This window comes from Melanostigma gelatinosum (genome assembly GCF_949748355.1).
Source record: "Melanostigma gelatinosum genome assembly, chromosome: 15".
Taxonomy (NCBI): Eukaryota; Metazoa; Chordata; class Actinopteri; order Perciformes; family Zoarcidae; genus Melanostigma; species Melanostigma gelatinosum.
The window spans coordinates 16876681-16897840 of NC_136648.1; the positions used below are offsets into that span (position 1 = coordinate 16876681).

The 21160-nt window shown below is 44.3% G+C and overlaps 1 protein-coding gene across 2 annotated transcripts in view; it reads left to right on the forward strand.

The window, feature by feature from the left end:
- Window positions 1–147: 147 nt before the first annotated feature.
- arhgap21b (Rho GTPase activating protein 21b) overlaps window positions 148–21160 on the forward strand; it is a 32790-nt gene continuing 11777 nt past the window's right edge. For both annotated transcript variants that reach the window (XM_079285487.1, XM_079285488.1), the window contains exons 1-8: window positions 148–296; window positions 1205–1412; window positions 8093–8275; window positions 8453–8474; window positions 14044–14136; window positions 14851–14929; window positions 15015–15069; window positions 19095–20670. In XM_079285487.1, the coding sequence (XP_079141613.1) occupies window positions 1341–1412; window positions 8093–8275; window positions 8453–8474; window positions 14044–14136; window positions 14851–14929; window positions 15015–15069; window positions 19095–20670 (2080 nt within the window). In that variant the 5' untranslated portion in view covers window positions 148–296; window positions 1205–1340. The remainder of the gene's footprint in view (window positions 297–1204; window positions 1413–8092; window positions 8276–8452; window positions 8475–14043; window positions 14137–14850; window positions 14930–15014; window positions 15070–19094; window positions 20671–21160) is intronic.

The following is a 21160-nucleotide window of genomic DNA, read 5'->3' on the forward strand; positions in this document are numbered from 1 at the left end:
CAAACGCAACGCCGCTTGTGATTGGCTGAGAGTGTCCTGTTGACCGAAGGTGGACTCAGACAGCGTCGGGAAAGCTGGAAGCGAAAAAAAAAAGAAAATCAGCCACGAAACTGCACCATGCGCCTCCCCTGAGTAGGTTTGGAATAATCACCGGGAAGACGTCCGTTCAGACACTATATTAAATCATGTCTGGCCATCTTGGACCTCCACAGCTATGATTTTATTTTGTCTTCTCGCTTTTATGGACAACCGCCGCCGCTGTTGCCCGTCTGTAATGACGACTCTCAACTCCACAGGTAACTTTGTTTAAACTCCACCGTTAGCATCGATGCTAACCGATAGCAGCCCGTTGTCTCAGTTGGGTTGGTTAATTTTACTTTACACGCTTTACAGTTTGCGTTCACAGCGCGTATAACGTGGGCAGCGGCCACAGCGCACTATGTCGTCATTTGAACTTTATTTTTTGTGGCGGTATTTTAATAAAAAGCAACAAGGAAAAGCTACTTTTGTTGGTCGCTTGAGAACAACAGCTCGGCACGCTCTGTTCGTGACTCGGTTGACCATTGAGCTCAAACAAGAGAAGCTCAAATGAGCCATCTCTAAATCACATAAAAGGCGGTGTTGTGATTATAGTATACACAGTATAGAGAACGTGAGAGTCTCGTGCGTTATACTCCCGGCTGTTTTTTTTGTAACTCAATTTCCAACGTGACGGACTTTCGTGTCGCCTGTAGTCCACTTGTTGCTGACCATTCATCATGTAGCGAGTGTTGACGATCCACGTTGTTGTGCCTCGAGCCGAGGTTTGGTGTCGCGTGAAGAATGCGGTGATGATGTGCTTTGTCACAACACTGTCTTTACCACGTCCACAAAAAGGCGAAACTCCGTTAAGTGTACTTTGAGTACTTTTGTAACAGTTAGCAGCTTTTTTTTAACTAACTAGTTCTCACGTTTCATTATATATTGCTACATTGTATCAGTCCAAATCAGCCAGTTTAGAGCTTTGTAAAGTCACAAACAGAGTTAGGTTGCATAAAGCTGATTGTCCAAAATGAGGAACGGGTGATCTGCATAATGTGGGTTGAAGCACTACGGTATTGATTCGTGTTGTTGTTTTACAGATGCCATTCCTGAGCAGTTCGTGTGCAGATACGTGATTGTAAATGCAGTTATAACACATCTCTTCCTCATATCTCCTACACAGATGGACTAAGGAATCGAGCACGAATGGAGGAGTGAATTGGACGGAGTGGAACATCTTTTCTTTCATCCTGCTTGCTGGAGCTATACCTTTTTTCGATATGGGCTTTCACGGATAACAGGATTTGAAGTGAAGTTGAATGATGGCATCTCGTTGGGTTCATTCTTGCGAGGATGATGAGAGGCAACAAGCAAGATCTTCTTTCTGCGAGGTAAACGACGACCACAGCTCAAAACCTCATCCGTTGTGTGCCTTCTTATACAATGATGAATTACATTTTATTTAAATGGTGATTGTGAAAGTGATTTTTTTTGGGGGTAACTGACTCTCTGGTTTCTTGTTAGTGGGGGAGTGGTGTGTTTGACACTTCGGCCCAGCTGTTTGAGATTGTAACACCTGCTGAATTGTTTCCTTATCTCACCAGCGCTTCATTGTTTTGGTTCTTTTTAAAATAATTATAGACATCAGATTTTCTTTTTCTTGCTGGGGTGGATCATGGTTCATGTGGAGATAAAAACAACCACAGGTTTCCATTGCAGGACAGCGTTTTATTAGATTACATTTTAATCAAACTCATCACTGGTGGAAGAGGGAGGAGACAATGGCATTGAAGCAGTTTATTCAAGACCCGTCTTTCAGGTTTTTTAAGCTGTGACCCCGTGTGAGACCAGACAGTACACCATCTGCTCCTCTGAAAGCTCGTCGCCTGAATGAAGACCCTCGTGGTGAACTCGGTAGCAACCCTGTACTCGTTAAAAACGGAAGGGCGGCTATTTATAGAACCCGTAGTTTTTCTTTCGTTCCCTCCATTGCCTTTAATCTAATATTCAGCTCTTTACTCATGCCTCCCTGCTTCTGCGTGAGTGGTCTGTGAACGAGGGATCTAAAGCTCCTCGAGTTGTCACTTAGATGTATTGAATTTGATCTGAGATCGTCGGGTGCAGCACAGGAGAGCAAAAGATACCTCCTTACCCAACGCCACATTAAATCAATTCAAATAACAGACTCCGTCTCATTAGGTTTATTTATACTTTACTGTATTTATACATTATATATAGCTTTTTAATCTTTTTTTATCGAGGCACAGGGATTTCTTGGGAAGTCTAAGAACATAAATTAAGAACAACAACCCATTTTCAAAGGGGAAAACAAACAATGCTATTTTAACACAGGGCTCATCCAGGAGTCACACTACAGAGACAGCTTGTGTTGCCTTTTTCACTGTCGCAGCTAAAAACCTCCAGATAATGTGCTTACCTTTGCTACCGCGACCATCTGAATACAGCCTCTTAGCTTCAAAATGTGGTCGTGAATGAATCTACTGGCACGTAACGATTCCGATGCAGAAACATGTCCTCGTATTCTCTGACAATAATCTTTTGCTCAATCCATAAGAAACCGTGTTTCGGAGGAGTTCTTTCTAGCAGCGTTGCACGGCGTGAGGTGCAGGGAACCCTTCTGTGAGCGGTCCCTCTAATAAGGCCACCACACAAACCAATTCATGTGCTAATTCTGAACCGGAACCCCCCCCCCCCCCCCCCTTTTCTGGAAATTATGACATTGTGGATTTAATGACTTCAGTTTTTAATCACCCTTTTTTTTTTAAATGTGACCTCGCAAAAAAAGCAACTCTTTGATCTCAGTTGATGAAGATGTGGAGATGATAAATGTGCCTTTTGATTTCACTAAGAGAACGGGAGAGGATGGTTTCTGTCTCAGATGTAGTGAAGCACACAGAGGATGAAATGAATGGAACTGAGGTCTTAAAATTGGAGTCGTGTTGGTTTTAAGCCTTTAAAAAATGGATTTAATAATACACATGTACTGTCCTGTATCACAGAGAATAATGTTCAGTGATATTTACAAAGTCTCATCTGTTTTGCTGAAGAACATAGTGGAGTTTTTCGAGTTGTCTTCCAATGGCAGCTACTTTAATGCTTTTAAGACGACACTTCCTCAGTACACTCGTCACTAGTCACGTCATATACATAAGAGACAAAGTTTGCTGTTTTATTTATCGTATCAAACTATATTACAGGATCACTTTGAGCCTCCTTGATGAGTAGACTTTAAGCTCTGTCATGATTCATAATACCTGTGCTTGCTATGCTCCAACAGAATGACAGACATGAGAGTGGAGGGAATTAATTACTGTTTCGGATGATGAAGCATGCTCCATATTTAGCACTGCGGGGGGATATTGACACACAGACCCACCCCCCACCCACCCCCCATGTTCCCACAATCTTGGCCTCATTAAAGCTCAGTGTTTATCTCATTCAGGCTGGCTGCCTTTTACAGAACCCTCCGTGCCGGCATCGTATGGCTAACTGATGGCTATCGGAGGGGAAAATTGACATTCAATTGGATAGAAGAAGCCCGTTACTTGCTGTTGTCCTTCCTGTTGTTTTGTTAGGTCAGCTGTTTAATTCTGCTCAAATGTTAAATGCATATCATACAAGCGGATGAGAGTGGAGTGTGTGAGACTCTAACTTCTCACTACAGCACTCATTCTCTCTGAGTTTGCATGGTTGCTGGCTTGTTTGTTTTATTTATTTATCTATTTTTGTTTTGCATTGAGGATTATGCAAGGTTGATGCACAGCCCCAATTTATGTGTATATTTTGGCATTATTTTTGAGGATTGGATGATGTTTGACGCCAAAACATTTCTGTTTTCACAACAGCAGATGTTCTCTTTGAATGGAGCAAGCACCAGCCCCTGAATTACAAAGAGAGCCAATTGCAGTACTGCAAGAAACTGGTGCATTATGGGTTGTTTGTAGCTTTAAAGGAAAGGTTTAGATCCTTTTCAAGGGTGGCCAAATCTATGGGTATCTTCCAAAATGACTGCCACCGTACGCACCGTTTAAACTTTAAAGATGGTTGTTCACAAAACAAAAGAATCTTGAGGAAACGTAATATGTTCAACAGAGGCTTTGCTTACATGTAAATTAATAATCAGGAATCCAGCATGTGCATTTTTACGTCCCGACTGATATGCTCAGTGAGTGATGGAAACACATTTTTACAGAGTAGAGCTCGGACACATCGTAATGTCAATGCAACCTCCGTTCAAGTTAGCGTTTAGCTCTGTCCTGAGCAGGACTGTGAGAAACCCCGTGCTGTCAGACTCAGCAGACGAATCTGTCGTTAAATTGGTGCATCCCTACTCTTCTGTGTCTCATCTCTATGTTAGCCCGGCACTGGTGTGCACAAAGCACACACCACGTGTCCACATAGGCGGAGTAATGATGCTCTTGACCGTGTCTTGCACCACACATGGCTGGAACGCCCAGGTCTCACCGGCGGCCCTCTCTATCATTACCTCAGGCTTTTCACAGTTAAGTGCTCCGTTTGGACGGGACGTGGTGTGGAATTTAGCAGCCGACAGAGAACTAGGCTTCTTCACATTTTAAGACTGTGTACTTGTCTGATGTCATGTGTTGCTTGTAATATGTCATTAGGTGATGTCAGCAGGGGTTTTTAAACATACGAGGCCATGCAGTGTGGTTTTATATTTGTTAGAATGAACAAGGTGGAAGTTCCAGTTCTTTTTTCAGTGTGTACCGCGCCTCGAGATAACTACATTTGTGGTGTGTAAACAGCTGTGCCTGTGCAGTTTTCCCCCTGAAATATCTGATGTTAGTGGGTGGGATTGGTTTGCCTGCCCTCTGGCAGTGATACCGCCGATGTAGTTGTTTCACAATCTCAGAAAAATGACCGCTCTGTGAAAAGCTTCAATCTAAATGGATGAGAAAGGGTCTGACTTTGTAGTCTTAGTTCATTTCAACATTGCTGCACTGTGAAACAAGTGAATGTCTCATGTCTCTCAAACAGCCGATCCCTGAAAAGGACTAAAACAAAAGTAATTATTCTCAACTCTGATGTAGATCCTTAAAAACAGGTTATGCATATTTACTTTCACTTTTAAAAGAAGCCCGGTACTTTCCTAAAACTATTTGGGCATTGTAGTTTTTATAAATATCACTGAATCAGGAGTAAATGGTAAAGCCCCCCCCTTTTTTTGGGGGGGGGGGGCTGTTTTCCAATTCGGATGAATACACATTTGGTGCTCTATAGTGAATATGTTATGGGTTCACTCAATTAACAGCAGTGCCCACGTACACTCACTCATGGCTCATTGATGTGTTTTTGACATTTCTTTCTGTTTTGGGATGAACTGAAATTTGTGTCATCACTCTGATGCCACAGCCACACTACTATGTTTTTTTTCTTCTTTTTTTTTAAAGGCATTAGGTTTCTGTCTAGCGTCCATACTTCTCTGGCGTTTTAGAACCAGGCGGCAACCTGCGTTTCTGCCGAGTGAATGCGGAAGTGTCTTAAAACGTGCATTCTCTCTACTGGCCAGGAGGGGGCGACTCCTTCGGTTGCAAAAATAATCAGATTGTGTGGAAGTCTATGAGAAAATGACCCTATTTCACACTTGATTTAAACATGCATCCACAAACCAATGTGTGACGTCACGATGACTATGTCCACTTCTGATATACAGTCTATGTTTATAATCCTAAACGGTTTGAAAACGCAGTGGAAACCGCTTTAGCAAGCGATTGTCCAAGCGGTTTGCGGCAATTCCCGTCTCCAGCGGTGTTATCAGCCCTTACACACCGGCATGCTCATGCCTAGTGTACGTGAATGGTCATGTGATGTGCGTTTTCAGGCACGGTAGTATGAGCGGAGATTATTTATCACCACTCGAATCCAAGAAATATCCAACAGAAGACCAGCTGCTCACTGAAAACTCTCTCCCAGCTGCCTCACCCAGTGCAAACATCAGTCTAGCATTCTGGTGATTCATAAATGGCTGAGAGGCTTTGTGGGCAGGAGAGGAGAGGTGTGAGTTTTGATGTGCTTTCTCTTTCATGTTCTTTTTCCTTTCTAGTAAAAGTAGTCTCATAATTGTTCTCCTTTTGTTGATTCCCTTTTGAACTCTTGTCACAGTTAATCCGGTCAGTCAGGTTTGCATTGTAGTCTTCTAATCTCCATCCTTATCATTGGTCGGGTTGGGTATCGTTTGGGTTTTTTCCGATACCGGTGCTAAAACGATACTTTTAAAACGATACCGGTGCCTAAACTTTTTTCTTCAAATTGAACAATATATTAACTGTTAACAGTTTACAGCATACTTAAATAAATATAAATTAATACAAAACACACCAGACTCTGTACACACACTACAGCTTCAAACTTCAGCAATTATTTTGCAGAAATATGAGCATATTTTCCTTCTCTGGCAAAATACGACACGTCTCATGACTTATTTTATTTTACCAGTTGGTGGCGGTAATGCGGCAATTCGTCGTTTGCCAACTGCCAGTTGGTCTCAAAGAAAAAGAAGAAGAAGCTTTCGCGTGCCTGTGTTGTGTGCAATCGGCTCAGGCACCGACAGGAAGCACCGAAATATGCGTTGCGTTTCGGTCCGGTAGATACCGGATGTATAGGAACCGGTGCCATATTTGCACCGAGTTTCGGTACCCAACCCTAATCATTGGTGTTTTTTTATGTTGGGTAAGAGGGTAAACCATGAGTCTGAATGGGGGTCTGGGATTTATTGACCTGGAATGTCGCAACGCTATTAACTATGCAAGTGGCAATGATAACTATGCTTGGCATGCACTTGTGAGGAGGCCCACACCCCCTTCTGTCCTCCATATCTGAAGATCAAAGGGCTGGAAATCGCCCAGTGCACTGGCTGCTAAATCAAATCCAGTTGACTGGGAGTGACTTGCCCCGGAGACACGAGGGGGGGGGGGGGGGGGGAACGCAGGCATTTCAAACATCCAGTTGATCAATTGTCATATCTCCACAAGTGATTTGAATGGCGTGACGGCCCCACCACTGTGTACAGACACAGACTACACCATGTAAGTGGCTGTGTCACAGTCAGAGCTTGGTTGTGCACAGTAAAACCTGTTTTGCCAGTTTCATCAAACTACATGCGTGTCAGCTGCACCTGCAGGCCTGTTTCCCAGCCAGCCACTGTGGTGTTATGAGTCCTCACTCTCTGCAGGTTGCACTTTTGAAATATGCTTTTATCCAAGTAGCTTGTCGATGCCTCTTTCAGAAACGGATGGTTGAAAACAGAAAAAAAGCTTTGTTGCTGAGATTGAGAACATGCTTTGGTACACACCTCCAGGCACACCGTTTGTTTAGAATGAAACATCGAGTGTGAGGCGGACTGCTCTTCCTGTGACATAGTCTGAGATTGTTGTTATAAGTTGGTGTGAACAAACTACTTCTCATGGGTTTTTTTTTGTTTCTTTGCGTGTCCTAGTTCAGCACCGGCTATGTTTACATTCAAGTAATTCACTTCTGACATTTTGCTCAACACATCTGCCCAGGCAGAGATAGTGTGAATGCAAGCTCATCAAATTCCTCACATTGTGGGGGGAAAGTCCAGAGGGGGGAGAGGGAGAGGGGGAGGGGTTTGTTTGAGACAGGGTGAGGACACTTTTTAAGTGTGGAAATACAAAAGAGAGAGTGTTCCTTAAAGCCTTACTGGAGCAGGGAATATGATATGGGGAGACCTGAGTGGGAGGGGTTGCACACATGATTCCACAAAGGTGTGAGGCTATAAATAGCCAGTAAACAACACGGGGGTGTCCAAAGCCCCGAGGCCCAACATGCTCTGCTCTCCAGCTGTGCAAATGGGACACCGCGACTTCACTGTCAACACTGGAACCAATTCAATTACGTGATGACTTTAGTGATGGTGTTGTTTCGGTAACATTGTCGAGGTATTCCAACACTTCAACTTTCAATTTTAAGATTTCATAGCTACATGTGTTCCCCCGCCTCAACAGCGTGAATGTGAAAGTAGGACTCCTCCATTTAAATTCCTTTTCTCCACTTTTCCCTGTTCGTGCAGAATGAATCCCCAGAGTGGAGGAGCATGGCCGATTCCCCCGCGGCGCAATACCCAACAGAAGACGAGGCGTTCTCATGGCCGCGACCCAAAACCGTGCACCTGCGGCGTACTTCCCACGGGTTCGGCTTCACCCTGCGGCACTTCATCGTGTACCCGCCAGAGTCCACCATGCACTGCTTCCCGGTAAATTTAGGGATCGTATTTGCTATTACACCTGTCCTGAAAGCTTTCATGAGTTCCATACACCGGAGCATTGTTTGCTTCTCATGTAAGATTACACCGAGTCAATAAAAATGCCGGCACCTAAATCCCGTGACCGTGAACAACAAAGTCACTCGAGTGTTTCTGTGTTTGTTACAGGAGGAAGATCACGGCCGCAGAGGTAAGCAGAAAAAAATAACCCTCTTCCGTTTCTCTTCATGCACCGCTGACTCAGCGTAGTGCCTCTCACTTCTAATGACTCTTAATCCATCCACGCTTTCACTCTTTTTGCTTCCTTATGAATTGAGGACAATGCAGCTCCTGTGTGTCACTGACCTTTGTGAAAGCATGAAAGGTTTGGTCCACACCACCTGTTTCTGTCCTGCACCGAGCCACCTCTTGGTATTGTGTTGTTCTTGCCACTCTTCCCCCCTCACCGTAAAAAAAAAAGGCTGTCAGAAAGAGATGGCCTCAATGTTACTGGGTTGTGTGCGTGTTGGATTCTCTTTCCTCTTGTTAGTCTCATACCGACAAGCCTGGCATGCCCAGTACCCCCCCCTAGTTAGTGCTTTGTCATTTTTCACTGGACTCATCCTTCAATCGGGATCGGCGGTTTGATCCCCGGCTCCGCTAGTCCGTGTTGATGTGTCCTTGGGCAAGACACTTAACCCCAAATGACTCAGTTAGTTCTGATGGGTACAAGTACAAGTTCATTCACCGTTTACAAGCACAGGTAACTAGATTACTTTATAGAAACAGCTCCTTTTGTCAGGGCTGTTTAGCTGAAGACAGAACTCGTTATCTTAAAGCAAATTACATCCAGAGGAAATATGATGGTGATATGTTTTGATTAGTATGTCTGTGGTGTTTAATCCTGACGCGTGTCCCGCTTAAAGTCTGAATTGAGTTTCCAGCCCCGTACGGTTACCAAAGAATGAAACTTTCAAATCTTTGAGACTCTCCATGAATGAAGCAGAAGATGTACTGAACTCATTCAGGGCTTCTCCAACTAGAATGTGTTTCATTCCCCGATAGGAATCATCTGTGATCGAGTTAACTGCGTTACTGCCGGTCCCGTCCCGGTGTGATCGCCGAGAGGTGATATATCCCACTCGCTTGTTTGTGGGCGGAGCTCTGCGTTTAGTCTGTGGCCTTTTGTTTACCGTGAGGAGGTTGCCGTCTCTGGAATTCATTCATGTGGAAGTCGGTACTTCTATTAGACGTCTATATTCCTCAGGACAAAGAAAAGCACCGCTGTAATTCATCTGGAACATGTTGAGGAAGCAAACAAATGCACAAGTAATCTCTTTGTTTTCACGAGACATGAGGAAACCCCATATATCCGTCTTCACTGTAAGTAACACAACACGGAGCGACATCATTTGATTGGAGGATTATTGCTGATTTTGAGAAGACATGCTCACGCAAAAAAATGACAAACAGGTAGAGGCATTCATAATAGATTACTCAATGCCAGTCAGCCAAAGCTCAGATATGTCACATGACTGTAAAGCTGCCTTTTTAAGTCAGAAACACTAAGCCACATTTCGACCACCAAAATAACCAAAAAGATGTACTGTGTCATATCACAGTATTGATGTTGTAGCGCTGTATCACCCAGCTGTAGATGTGGGTAGAATGCTGACGCGTGCTTGAATCTGTTTACAGTCCTGCACTAGTGATACTTGTTGCTTCCTGAACGGACTGTATATGATGCATGTACACTGAATCGTGGAGATCTGCACACAATATCCAGCAAAGACACTAACAGCCTTTTTAAAAGCCACAGCAAAGCTTTTTATCTTGACGCTCTAAATAGCATTCCAAGTACAGCATCTGCCCAAAGCCGTGAGATACGATGGCATTGTGGTGTTTGAGTCTGTCACCCACACGCAGAGTTTGATCACTGTTCAAATTGAAACTTCATGTAACCGTTCAGCAGAGCCACCTCCCCTTTTTTTAAAGCAGTCATGATTTATGTTGCACCCAAAACCCAAACACTTCAGAAGGCCCTGTTGTCTGGAGCTTTGTTGCTTCTGACCGAGTAAGCCGGAGAATATTAAAGAATCCTGGCAGTTGCTTAATGCCGGACACAGGGGCTCATAGGCAGAGAGCCAGAATTGAAAAGGGGAGGGGGGGGGGGGCTGGAGACAACGTGGGATGATTTTTAGTCCAGCCTGGGCTAGCCTGTCTCAGTACCACATCAAAGACATAGCAGTAGGCAGAAATCCAAAAGGAGGGAGGAGAGAGCTGCAGGCTTGTACCTCTCATGCAGTCTTATTTACTCATAAATCACTTCAGAATAAAAGTACACTTGATCTGTAATATTTAGTCGATGCGACAGCTTGGATTGTGGATTTGCGAAGTCCACTGAGTAGTTCAGCATTTGACCGTTGTGTGTAGAAGAAGTCTTGTCTCTATATTTTACAATCTACAATCTACAGCTTTGCCCATCGCCTTGCTGCAAACAAACCAACGATGTCATTGTGTTGACCGCCTTTTCACACAACTGATTGTTAGAGGAAGTTTTATTCTGAAGAAGGCAATATGTGCCAAAACATTGATTTATGAATAAAAACATTGCATCAAGGTTATGAGTGTGCCGCTGTTGTCCCTCCACAGGGCGCTCCACCATCAATCCTCTGATTGTGTTCGAGTGACAACAAAGCTCTGTTGTCGCCGCCCTGGGGTCAAGTTTGGGTGCACTTTGTGATCTAATGTTCTCTTGTCAACTCTTCCCTCTTTCACATTGGGACAAGTTGTCTTTTACCGCAATCACAGCGGCCATTTAGTCTGCATTTAGCTGCAAGTGCTCGTTGTACACAAGGCACTGTTGTGAGTGTTTATTTCGAAACCGCGAGCTGATTGAAGGCTGTCTTCAGTTTCAGAGTTTTCTGATTCAAGTTTAGTTTTTTTTACTCACAGATCACTCTGCCAATTTATAGTCTTCAATGTTAATGAGCATGCATACAAGCCAACCGCAGGCCCTTTGGGTAAGTCACATTTCTACAAACCTCCCTCACTGTATTCTCCAACTGATTTAAGTTGTGCAAATGAAACCTGGCAATGTTTTCTTTTGCCTGGACGGGGTTTTCTCTTAAGTTTTAAAGGAACAGTCCCAACATTTTGTGCGTCTGTGTACTGAACACACAGGGATGAAACATTAATCGCATCTAAGCTTTGGTAACATACAGTGGTGTCACGGATCACGGATCGATCCGTTCGGATCACCCCTCACGGTTCGGATCACTCGTGAACCGCGGATCAATCGAGTATTTTATTTTAATTTTATTTTTACAGCGTAATCATCATAGTGTGTAATAAAGTTATACTGCTGCTGTTCCTTTTCAAGTAACAAGTCCCCGAATATCAGTGCAGAGTGTCAGTGAACAGATATAAAGCAGTAGTGTGTTCACGTGACCGGAGCAGCTTAGAAGCATTTAACGGTGAAGTCATGGCGAGCGGAGGAACGTCAGAAGCCGCGGAGTCATTTAAGTCGCAAGTTTGGGAACATTTTGTCTTCCCTGTAACGTATAATGACGGATGAGGGTGGTGGACAAACCGTTACAGTATGTAGGCGTTATTTAAAGAGAAAGACACGACAACGGCAAAACATCGGCATGTCCACACATATGAAGAGACACCATCCCGTCTGTCAGCGACGGGGACGCTCTGGTGTAGAAAATTCTAAATCTGGTTAAAATGCTTCAGCCACGCTACGAAGTCCACTTCAGTGTGAAGCTGTTCCAGACCTCTATGAGAAGGAAAAGACTGCAGAGACCGCTTTCACCACGGCGGAGTGATTCTTAGTCCGGTGCTGTAGACACGCCCCCTCTGTGAGAGTCACACAGACACACACACACACACACCTGGTTCAGGTGCTGACAGAAGCATCAGAGTGAAGCTAGACAGGCCCAATAATATTCCAGTCACCACAGAAAGGTCGACCCTCTCCCCAGACAATGGAGATATTCTCATCTTTTTGAAAATAATGTCACAGTAATGGTAAACATTGTTGTGTATTTGAATGACCTGACAGGAAGTAAACACAGACCCAAGTTGTTGCTGAGCAGTTCAGTTCAGTGTAAACAGTGGAAGCTAGCTCACTGGCTGTTTCTTTCTTTCAGTGTTGATCAAAGGACGAGGATATCAACATACCTCATGTTGCACTTAAACTTAACAGAATTCTTGAATGTATTATTTTTATTTATTTATTTCATTTTGTTTCAAATTGGACATCTTCAATATTTTTGTTTTCATGTAAGACTATAGCCCAAAGTTCTTTGCTTTAAGTGTTCTTGAAGTTCTTTAATTAATAAATGGAAAGCAAAGTTATATTTGTCTCCTCCCCTTTTCTTTGTTGATCCGAAAAATTATCCGAACCATGACTCCTGAACCGTGAGGTTTGTGATCCGTGACACCCCTAGTAATATAGCGAATAAGTGTAACTGATTAGGTGCCAACAGCATCAGTGAGGTGGTGAGTTTATGTATGTCGTCTGTGGTTGGGTGGTAAATAATGAAGTCATTTGTTTTGCTCCTTTGTACAGTTGCTGCGCGTTAAGTTGATGTTAAAGTAAGTGCAAGTTGAAGAATGCAAACTATCAATGCACAAATGTTTGGGTCGTCAGATATCCTGTTTCACGATGCATTTGAATATTTACCGTTGGCTCGTGTATGGGTTTCTGAACGGCTCCATTGTGGAGTTAGTGGTGCAGTTCTCTAGCATGCCACCAGAGGGCGCATGTCTTGCTGCTGTAGCTTTGTGGGACTCCTGTTGCAGTATTACATAATGTGAGTACCCCAGGATGTGGTTCTGCATGAGTAATCTTGTGTGTGTAAGAGAGAAAGATGGAGACAAAGGTGTGTCTGTGAGGTTTATAGATTACTGCTGATTATTATATTATTGATTAATTAACCATTGAGTCTTAACCGACACGAAACATTAAAACAACAGCAATAATGTGTCTTTTACAGAGCCAAAAGTGTTGTTTCTCATAAATGTATGTTTCATTTGACACGAAGAATGTTTAACTTCTTTCATTGATCACGTCAGGTCTTTTAAGAAGCTACCGTGCCCGTTCCCATGTTGGTCTTCCCATCCACTTCAGTTAGTGAGCCATCGTGCGCTGACTCACTACCAGAATGTTAACGACTGGTGAAGGCACTCTTTGGCTCTGCCCAGAGCTGTTTCTCACTTTATAAGGAAAGAGTGGGAGTCGTGCAGCTGAGCACGCTGTCACTCTACCGTCTTTCAGTCTTGTCTTTCTCTCACCCCCTCGCTCTTTCTTTTCTTCCTTCATTTTCGTTTTCTGCAGCTGCTAGGAGACAGGAGCAGCGTGAGCAAACAGGTTCCCTCTCCGTAGCTGCTGTAATCCACCCCACACAGTGTCCCCCTTCTGAGATGTTTTTCTTCTCCGAGTCAATTACTGATATCTATTGAAAAAAGATGTTGTAATACAGGGCATGCATTGGTCTGCTCTGCCGTCTGACTCGCATGTCTCCAGATCTCGTGACAAACCTCCCAGTTTCTCTCTCGTTCTCATCCACAGCCATTGTTCTCTCTTCTCGCCTAAATGTCAGCGAACTATTTACTGCTCAGTCTGGCACTCGTTATTAGGTTTTTGTAGTTTGTTGTTTTCACGTTTCAAGTTCAGCTTTCATTTTGTTACCCTTGCCATGGACTTGCTTTTATGTCTTTGCATTACGTGGTTGTTGTGTGATACATCCCGACCCGCTTCTTTTCATCAGGGAGGCGGCGGAGTAGGCTTGAACCAATGGACACCATTTTCGTGAAGCAAGTCAAGGAAGGAGGCCCCGGTCACGGTGCTGGGCTTTGCACAGGTAATGACCGATCATCAACCAATCGGTCTCCTTCATTTACCAACACCTAGTAGAGATTGATTGTAAGTACTCAGAAGTCATGACACCACAAGAAGCCAGGCATAATCCTGTAACTAAAACATCAGGGCAATTACTTAAGAGGGAGTGTTGTGCTCTGTATGACATCAGTGTTGTAAGCAAAAAACAAAACAAAAAAAAGAAGATTAAAAAAAACAACTGACAGTGTGCATGCTGTGAAGAACAACAGAAGGTGCTCCTTTGTGTGCCTCTTTACTGGGGTGATACACCAGAGATGTCATGCTTTAGTAGGAACCCTCAGCACAGTTACTGCAAACTTCAACATCCGGTGAATGATTTTATCTAGATTTAGATTATTTGAGCACTGAATGTACGTTTCCTGACTGATAATACTTTGGTTGATGCAATCTGCTAGTTTATCTTACGTCTGTCGTCTTATTTGATGTGATATTTTTGTGTGTGTCTGCTTTTGTTTTCTGTTATTTGTGTTTTCATGTTGTGCTTGTGTGAAACCTTTTACGCTGCCATCTTGGCCTGGACCAACTTGTAAATGAGATTCGCAATTTAAATGTGATTATTCTGGCTGATAAATAAAAAAAAACACAATAAAGCTTCTTTAGGATAAACTCAGTCTTTTACTACGACCCGCCTCTCTGTTACTGATGTCTCACTGCTGTTTTTTTTAACGCCTATCAGGTGATCGATTAGTGAAGGTGAATGGAGCAAGCATCATTGGGAAAGCCTATTGTGAGGTTATATCCTTGATCCAAGACAGGTGAGGTTTAATATTCATTTGTACGGGTGATACCGGTTAGCTGGTGTATCTTCACTGTTGTAAATCTCTTTCTGTTCTCCAACAGTGGGGACTTTCTAGAACTGTGTGTGATGCCAAAAGACGAGGATATACTGCAACTGGTACGTTTCTCGATCCTCTTTTCTTCATGGGGTTCACTTCATGTTACCTTGCTTTTAAAACAAACAAAAAGCTCCGTTTTGAAAGTGTTTTTTCTTTCATGGCTGCTCTATTTTACAGAGTTCATGTTGGCACAGTAGTCATGAGATGCTGGAAGCCTGCATATCCCATCAGACCTCCCTATGTAGGCTTCCTAATCAGGCCAGAGCGGCCTCTCTGTAATCTGTCCTCAAACCGCTGCTGACATTACTGCCAAAATGGCCAAATTGAAATATCTAACAGACATATCAAGGAGTAATACACACAGCTCCATCTGTATAGATGATGGAACGAAGGTGAGGCTGCATTTAGCTAAAAAAAAAACGTCTTCAAACTGAGGTCTACACAAAACGGGCCTGCATCAAACAGTTGAGTTGTAGAAAGGTTGTTAAGCTCATTACTCAACTCCTCGACGCACTTAGGCAATATGGATCACATGCTGAACTGCATGCGACAGGCGTAGTGGTTTGTTGCCTGTGGCAGAGTGGTCATGTAGTACAGGTGTGATATTTTGGATGGCTTTCAGAGACGTCTAGACGGCCGTCCTTTACCGTGCCTAATGAAAGTTAGTAAAGACTCGGGGTACCTATGGCTGCTTTCACAGAAGCAGATGACACAGTTGGTGTTTGTGAGACACATGAGTAGATTGTAGAGTTTAAGAGAAGTGGAAATGACACGTAACTTTCACAACAGTTTTAAAATAGCTGAAGATTTGCCCATTCAAATATAGAAAGTTAAATTATTAAACTAAAGGCTATAGATTGTTCATCAGAGAAGAATATATGGCATAAAAAAGAATATTACATTTTAGGTGGAAACTAAATTGTCCAAGTGTAAAAACCCCGGACTGAGATGCTTCGGGATATGAACAACTAAAGTTGAGTCTTCAGTGCAGGAAATTGCTCTTTGAATGTTTTCTATTCTATCCTCTTACATCTTTTAGTCAATAATGTGTTAGTGTGGTGGAATAAAAACGAGGTAATGTAGTAAAATGAAGGTTTATTTAATTGTCATATTGCAAGAGGCAATGATCATCCCTGAAAACGTCTTTAATCCAATTAGGTGTCACATGATGTATTTGTCTTCATGCATACTGCAGGCAGCTGTTTCGCAGCCACTACGCATTCTGCACATTCGGAGCAAAGCGACGGTGCACTTATCTGTTCCACATCTAAAGCACACAACATTAAGTGCTTCGTCCGGATGCTCAGGAATCTCCTCCCTCGGGCTTATTATTATTATTATTATTATCTGACTGCCTGTTTATGAATTATGTAACTTTAGAGCTTGGCTGTTTGCTTCACCTGAAATATTCCCTCGTTGATTCTTAATGTCCAGATCGAATCCTCATATTTCACTTGATAGGAAAATGTCAATTAATAATCATGGAGATTGAATGGCATCCAGAATTACAAAATCAATATGTATTGTTGTAACAACCAGTCATCTCTCTCTTTAAGCGCCACATCCTCCTAAAAATATGCAAGCAGTCATTTCACTAAAACATGCTTAACTTGAGGTAAATGCCCTTTATAATTTAGATGTAACATTCAAATTAAACTTGTAATGTCACAGAATAATACATTATTGTTCACATCCACTTATCGCTCTTCTTACATTTATTATTAGTGATATTTTTTCCTCTATGATAACCAACTGTCACTCCGCCCCTCTTCCCTCTTGCTTGCCATTTCCACCTCTCTAACCATCTCCATAGACCACTGTGTCGTACACGTGTGTTGTGAAAACACTGGCCACAGTGTTGCGTCATCAATTGCCAGCAGCCACACACACAAAAAAAAAAGAAATCTATTAATGTAGGCAGGCAAACTGATGAGGGCTGTCCATAAGAACAAGAGGATTAGCGGTGATGCTAGCCGGATGACATTACACTGTAGGAGGCAGCGCACACTTACTGCTTGGAGACGGGCGGCAGTTGCTTAGCAAAGAGACGGAGAGGGTGTACATTCAGGGAGCAGAAAAAGGAGGGAACCGAACGCCAGGAAATCAGAGGGAGAAAAAAAAGAGGGAACAGCATGAATGATGAGCTAAAACCAGTCGATAAAATCAGCTGACTGTCCCTGTGTTTAGAACAGGTTGATTCTAAAATAAAAGGAGAGGAGAGGAGGAGGAAGGAGTGGGAGGGGGAGCTGTACCATCACAGCTGAATGTATAATCAGCAGCTGCTGCTTCTGTCATGTGAGCAATAGCAGAGGGAGGGGGGAGGCAGAGAGAGAGAGACATAGACTGGAGGCACCTTGTTCAGTTAGCGTAATATTCTGGCTGAAGGTGGATAGAACCATGGAGACTTGACAGCATCATGAGAGGCAAGCTTTTGGTCCTGCCGCCTCACCCAGGACAGACTGGCACAGGCGGGTCGTAGCGTGGCAGCCTCGGCTTCTTCGCCCCCCTGTATTGCTGCTGCAGCTCTAGTATATCTTTTTAGCATGTCAAGCACAGTCATTGCTGTGGCTGTTCTTTTAATAATGTGTGCATTTTGCTCTGCTGGCATCCTTTTCTCTTCCACCCTCCCTCCCTTGATTTCTTGACACTCTCGTTTTCACATGCTGTAACGGCAGCCTTTTTCTCTGGAAACCACTAATACGGTAAGCAAGCAGCAGACTGGACACCCGTTTAGATGTTGACATGATGTGCTTTGCTGTCCCATTTTGCATATGTCATGCATATCAGCATTGTCATTACATGATGTGGTCCTCAGGTTTTACATTATTGTAAATATTCTTAGTGTTGCCGTTGGTTGACTGTCGGCTCTGTGTTGGTGACTCAAACGTGTAGACTGGAGAAATGGCTGATGCACGGTGCCCGCAGTACCTGTTAGATTGAGTACTCGAGTTGGCATCCAGCTGGCATCTCGGTGAAGCCTCGCCCCGTCTTCGTCCTGCATGCCAGATGTCATTAGTGTGATAAAGGCTAGTGACCTCTGAACTCTCTGGTGCACACTCATGCTTAAAAAGGGAGGGACAAAAAACCTGGCACTGATTTGCTGTGGCACAAATATAGCTTTATGTAAGATTGTAATTTGACACCAGGTAGCAGGGTCAAAGTCGTCGTACCTTTTTACACGTCTTTTTGCTTGTTGTATCAACAGTATGTTGGGAGTAGCAGAGAAATGTAGTGAGGCTAACACGCCCGTAGAACGCTTTAGCTTAAATGTGTATGTAATGAGTGATTTTAGTAGTACTTGCAGTGAAATAGTGTAGGCTACCAAACCTTGGATGATAACCAGGCAGGCTAAATATCGCTAAATATTTCTATGAGGGATGGGCGACCTGTCTGTCTGAGGTTACAGTCCCATCAGTCTGAGGTGGGAAAATTAAGACACTGGTCACCTGTCATCATCTATGTCATTTTTATTTACTGTACATTGTCATGTTGTCATGTTTGTTCAAATGTGTTTAGTTTTAGCTCCTCGATTGCCTTATCCTACGTGTATTGATTGTTATGCAACCGTTGCTGAAAATGTCACAATGAAGGCCAACTATTGAATGTAGTACAAATAAACAACATTCCACATTTATCTTATGGTTTCTGCAGTTGTAGTAGATGTTCATTTCTTCCAGAATTCTTTTTTTTATGGTTGTTTGGTAGCACCAGACTACTTTTCTCTGGAGAATACAGGAGAAAGACTGCTGTACCATGAACAAATATTTTTTGAAGTACCATCTCTCTTTTGGAGAGAAACAGTCTCTACATTGGCCTATATAGAGTACTATCATCTGCAACAATGAACATTACCATGAGAACTCTAAATAAGGAGCAGATGAAGACCACTGACACCTCTGAACTGCTAACGCCTCCGCTCGCTCTGCAACATGCACTGCCCACACTCATGCATCCAGTTGCATTTGTAATATCACGCTCGACTTCTCTGTAAGCATCTAGTAGCACACTGTTGAATGTTACACACACTTGGCAATGCAGCTTGTATCGTATCTATTGTAACACTGCTATGTTGCTCTCTCTCTAGGCCTACTCCCAGGATGCCTACCTCCGCTGCCGCAGCAGCTACAGTGGAAACGCCTGTCACATTCCTGAGCCACCCCCGGTATGCTACCCCAGAGTAGACTGTAAGCCTACGGGCATGGCCCAGGCGACAGACGCGGCAGGGCAGGTCTGCCGTGGGCCAACAGCACCTCCTGATCATGGGTACCGCAAGGAGATCACAGTGCCCCCATCCCCTCCGCCTCCTCAATCATATCCAAAAAGCCAGATGGCAGTGTGCATGCGCAACGACAGCGTGCGGACCGTGGTGGTTCCTCCTGACTCAGCCCAAATGGGGCGAATGGGTCCATCACATAGGATAGATTACATGGACCCTGTCTTTGTCAGAGGAAGGCCTGGGTCACTGGCCCAGTATCCTCACCCTCGGAAGGTCGATGTCTATCCCACTGGTCCAGGAATGGTCCCATATGGAGGTCAGGCACCTCACTACCCAGGCAACAATCAAAACATTGATTGGCGCACTTACCAAACGTACAGGGAGTACATTGACAACAAAGGAATCCATTCCCATGCTAGTCGGACTATTCAGGAGAGACTGGAGAATTTGCGAGCATCCAATCAGACCTCCTTTGGCGCTACTTATCACATTCCCCGGGGAGACTGGGGCCCTAAGGAGATACGACGGAGGAGTACCTCCCATGAACGGTCATACCAAGGACCTCCACCCCACTTTCAGATTACCCCACGCAGTGCTTCGCAGGACCGGTTGAGCGGTGCAGAGAGAATGGGCCAGACCAGGAACTGGCCTCCTCGAAGCGTGTCGCAAGACGGCCTGATGCACAAAGCGCGGGCACACTCCACAGACTATGTTGACCCTGCAGAGCTGGCTCGGCCAAATGAGAGGAGAGGAGGGTACGGAAGGGCAGACCAAGGTACGAGGCCCAGCAGACAGTCTGTCCCCAGACACGCCATGCTCCACAGACCTTCCGCTGGATACAGCGGTGGCATGAGGGGGGCACCCAACCCTTCTCTTTACTCTAAAGGACCAGATTCTCTTCAGACCCGCTCCTCGCCCATGCTCTTGGACAGACACTCGCATTACATAAAGAGCACAAGTGCAGAACATTCTCTTATTGACCAAAGAGTTGCAGTCAAAGGAAAACATGCAACCCACACTATCCAACAAGCCCAGAGCAGGATCCGGGCTGAAATCATGCAGGCTATTGAGGCAGGTAGAGACACAGCATTGGTAGAGCACAGGTCTGCTTCATGCTCCACCCCAAAACACAAGCCTCAGAGGCCTAGCATCCTCAAACCACCCCATCCAGACTCCCAGGGTCAGGTCAACGGACGAAGCCCCACAGAGAGCGGCGTCATTCTAAGGGAGAAAGCCCTCCCTGGAAAGAACCCCAGCCCTCTGCGGCACCACTCCTACATCCTGGCCGTAAACGACGACGGACCGGATTCCACGGCAGATGTGGCGGCATGCTGGCTTCCCAACGATGCGCGTCGAGAGATACGCATGCGCCGCCTTGGGGAACAATGCCACGCATCCTGTTCCAGCAACCTGGACGAGTCTCTGGACTCCATCCCGTTCATCGGTAAGATAATCATCAGTTGTAAGCCTTTGCGCCCCAAAGTTGCCATGGCAACGGCAGCAGGCAGTAGTAACATGAGGCCGGCTGGCAGCGCTGATCCTTTAGTTAAAAGGGCTTCCACCGTAGATGATGGAAAACTGACTGTGGACCCTGCAGACAGCTATAGTTTCACTGTTAATCTGATTCAGAGTGTTAGTGGTTTGTGAACAGACAGTGCCGGGAAGTTGTTCACAGATAAACTCATCTTCCTGGGAAGATATTATGAATCAGGTTTTGTGGCGTTCAGTAAGGTTTTGTGGTATATTTGGCGTAACTGGGGCAGAGTGAAGGATGGTTTAAGCCTTTTGGAATATATTGAATTTCTCCTCTTCATATATTGTTTTCTCTCTTCAGGCTGGATTGCATTGTGGTTCAGTAGTCCCATAACGCATTTCCTGGTGATTGAATAGTCGCCGTCAGTGTTTTGAAAGGAAGCTTTACATTTTGTTCCTAC